Consider the following 2,218-nt stretch of genomic DNA (forward strand, 5'->3'; position numbering starts at 1 on the left):
GGAACATGCAGGTTGTCATCATGCACAGGACAGAGGTGGCAGGGATTTTTGCTGTTCTTTGCAGCTCCACCTCTACACTTAACTTTTTTTATTCCATTTTCCTCCTCGACAGTACCGCTGGTTTTCCATGTAGAAGAGAGGTCCTTAGCCGATTTTATCATCAGGTAAAACTTTCTCCCAAGCCGCTTATGATTGAAGTAACCACCCCTCTTGTCCAACTCCCTCTTGAACCTGTAGACCATGTTCAATGCAGGAAACGCATGCCATAATAAGCCAGTCTCTTTATGCATAATGGCCCCAGATGGCAGCAGATTACCTGTGCTCTGGAATTTTCTGTTTAATAACCCATCAATAGCATCCCTGGCAGGTGCCCCTGGTAGCTGTACGGCAGCAAAAGTGACTGACTGATGAGCGGTCACTTGGCCATTATCGCCGGTTCCTTTAACCTCCACCGCATCAGCTGGACTGTGTCCCCTGTCATTCAGGCCATTGTCTTGAAGGTAAATTTCGAGACCATTCTGAAAATCTCCGAGAGCAGCGTAATCACCATCATGAATCTTTATTCCCATATCATTAGCTGGAATTTTAAAATCCAGCTTAAACATAGCAGACATGAAAGCGGTAGCTTCCTTGATTTTTACTCTCAATTTGACATGATGAGGGATGATCCAATTGCCTCTTAGCTTCCTGGGCATGCGCCGCCCGAAATCCGACACGAACCACTGGTCTGTCAGTTTCACCGTAATGTCATGCATGTTCTGGATGTCACCGATCGAAAGTTTGGCCCTGGTGTCCAACTGGCACACCCATTTCCAGGGCTGTCCAATCTGGGCACTAAACTGGGTTAAGACTTGAACTGTAATGGTGGCCCATAAACCACCAAAACGGTGCTCTGCAGAATACAAATTTTGGACCATGTAGATCATCATGGTGTGCCACGCGTCCAGGGTCTGATCTCTCCCTGTAATGGGACACATTTTACTCTTCTTCAGCTCATGGATGAGCAGCACAGTTCTCTGGCAGACCATCCACTGGTCGCTCCCGAGCTCCTCCGGTTGCTTCCATGTCTCACGCCCTAATGCCCTCATGATCATATTTTTTTCACTGTTCGATAAGCCAGCTTCAAAGGTGTCTGAAGGAAGTCTTTTTCTTCTCTTAGAGATGGGCCCCATTAAATCCTGGTCACTCACTTGGCACCCCGCGTCCATAGTTTGAACCGGTCCGGCAGTTGCTGCGGCAGTTGGCCGTCGAAGCAACTTTTTCAGCGCCTTGCTCAGCGGTTGAGAATCAGCCTTACACACCTTTGCCCCATCCTCGCTGTGGTGTACCCGAACCTTCTCCACGGTCGCGTCCTCCATGTACGGCACCAGCGCGTCCCATGTCTCCCGGTCGACCGTTAACTCCTTGAACTTGACGTAGCCCTTGGTGCGCTTCTCCTTCACAGGCGCGTCAGGGGCTGTGCGGTTGTCCATGTGTCCGAAAGCAGTCCTCCGGCCCGGGTCATACGGGACGCCCGCTGCCAGCGGTTGCGTTTCCATGGCAGCGGCTACCAGTGGAGCGATGAAACTCAGCTAGCTGAGATCTCGTCCGACCAATGGGATGAGCCGATTGGATTCTTGGAAAATATATCATTCGTTCTCTACATGCCCGACGAGGAGCGACACCCGTGGGTTGTCCTCCCCCAACGGATTACCATGACTAATAGTAGGGCTCTGCGACCAGTCGACGTCGCCGTCGAAAACCGCTGGCCCGGGCCCCAGATTCAACGAAATTGCATTTACGGCAGTACAATATGTTTCCGGTAACGAGTTAGTGAGTTTAGACCACCTATCATCATCCAGCTAAATAAAACTGCTGGTTGTGGTGGTCCTCTCCCAGCTCGCCGCTTCCCCGGGGTCCGGGGTGGCGCGGCTTATATTTTTTGGGTGTCATGGTTTCTGCTGGCAACCAGGGGTTGGGATTGAATGATAAATTGCTTGAGCATTTGAAATTGGAGGTCTGTGATATGGCTATGGGTATGTTGTCAGGCGGCGCCATCCCGCCGGCGCCTATCCATGAAAACACACTCTTGGCTCTGATGTTTGAATTACTACCATATGATAATTCTGATAAATCAGAGTTTTCTGAGGAGAGGCTTCACAGTTATTTGAGCGGACTCAATGACGAGATAATCGAGGAGGAACGCAAAAAGGAGCCCCCTGAACTCGGGTCAGCGTAT

At 50.5% G+C, this 2,218-nt stretch overlaps 1 protein-coding gene across 1 annotated transcript; it reads right to left on the reverse strand.

Annotated features, from left to right (window-relative positions):
* Positions 1–239: 239 nt before the first annotated feature.
* Positions 240–1,472, reverse strand: AURANDRAFT_68607 (hypothetical protein; the record flags this gene model as incomplete). The annotated part of the gene is made up of 2 exons (XM_009044313.1): positions 240–1,132; positions 1,298–1,472. Coding segments are annotated over 2 exons (1,068 nt in total), but the record flags the coding sequence as incomplete, so codon positions are not given.
* Positions 1,473–2,218: the final 746 nt, after the last annotated feature.

Source organism: Aureococcus anophagefferens (genome assembly GCF_000186865.1).
Source record: "Aureococcus anophagefferens unplaced genomic scaffold AURANscaffold_244, whole genome shotgun sequence".
NCBI classification, from domain to species: Eukaryota; class Pelagophyceae; order Pelagomonadales; family Pelagomonadaceae; genus Aureococcus; species Aureococcus anophagefferens.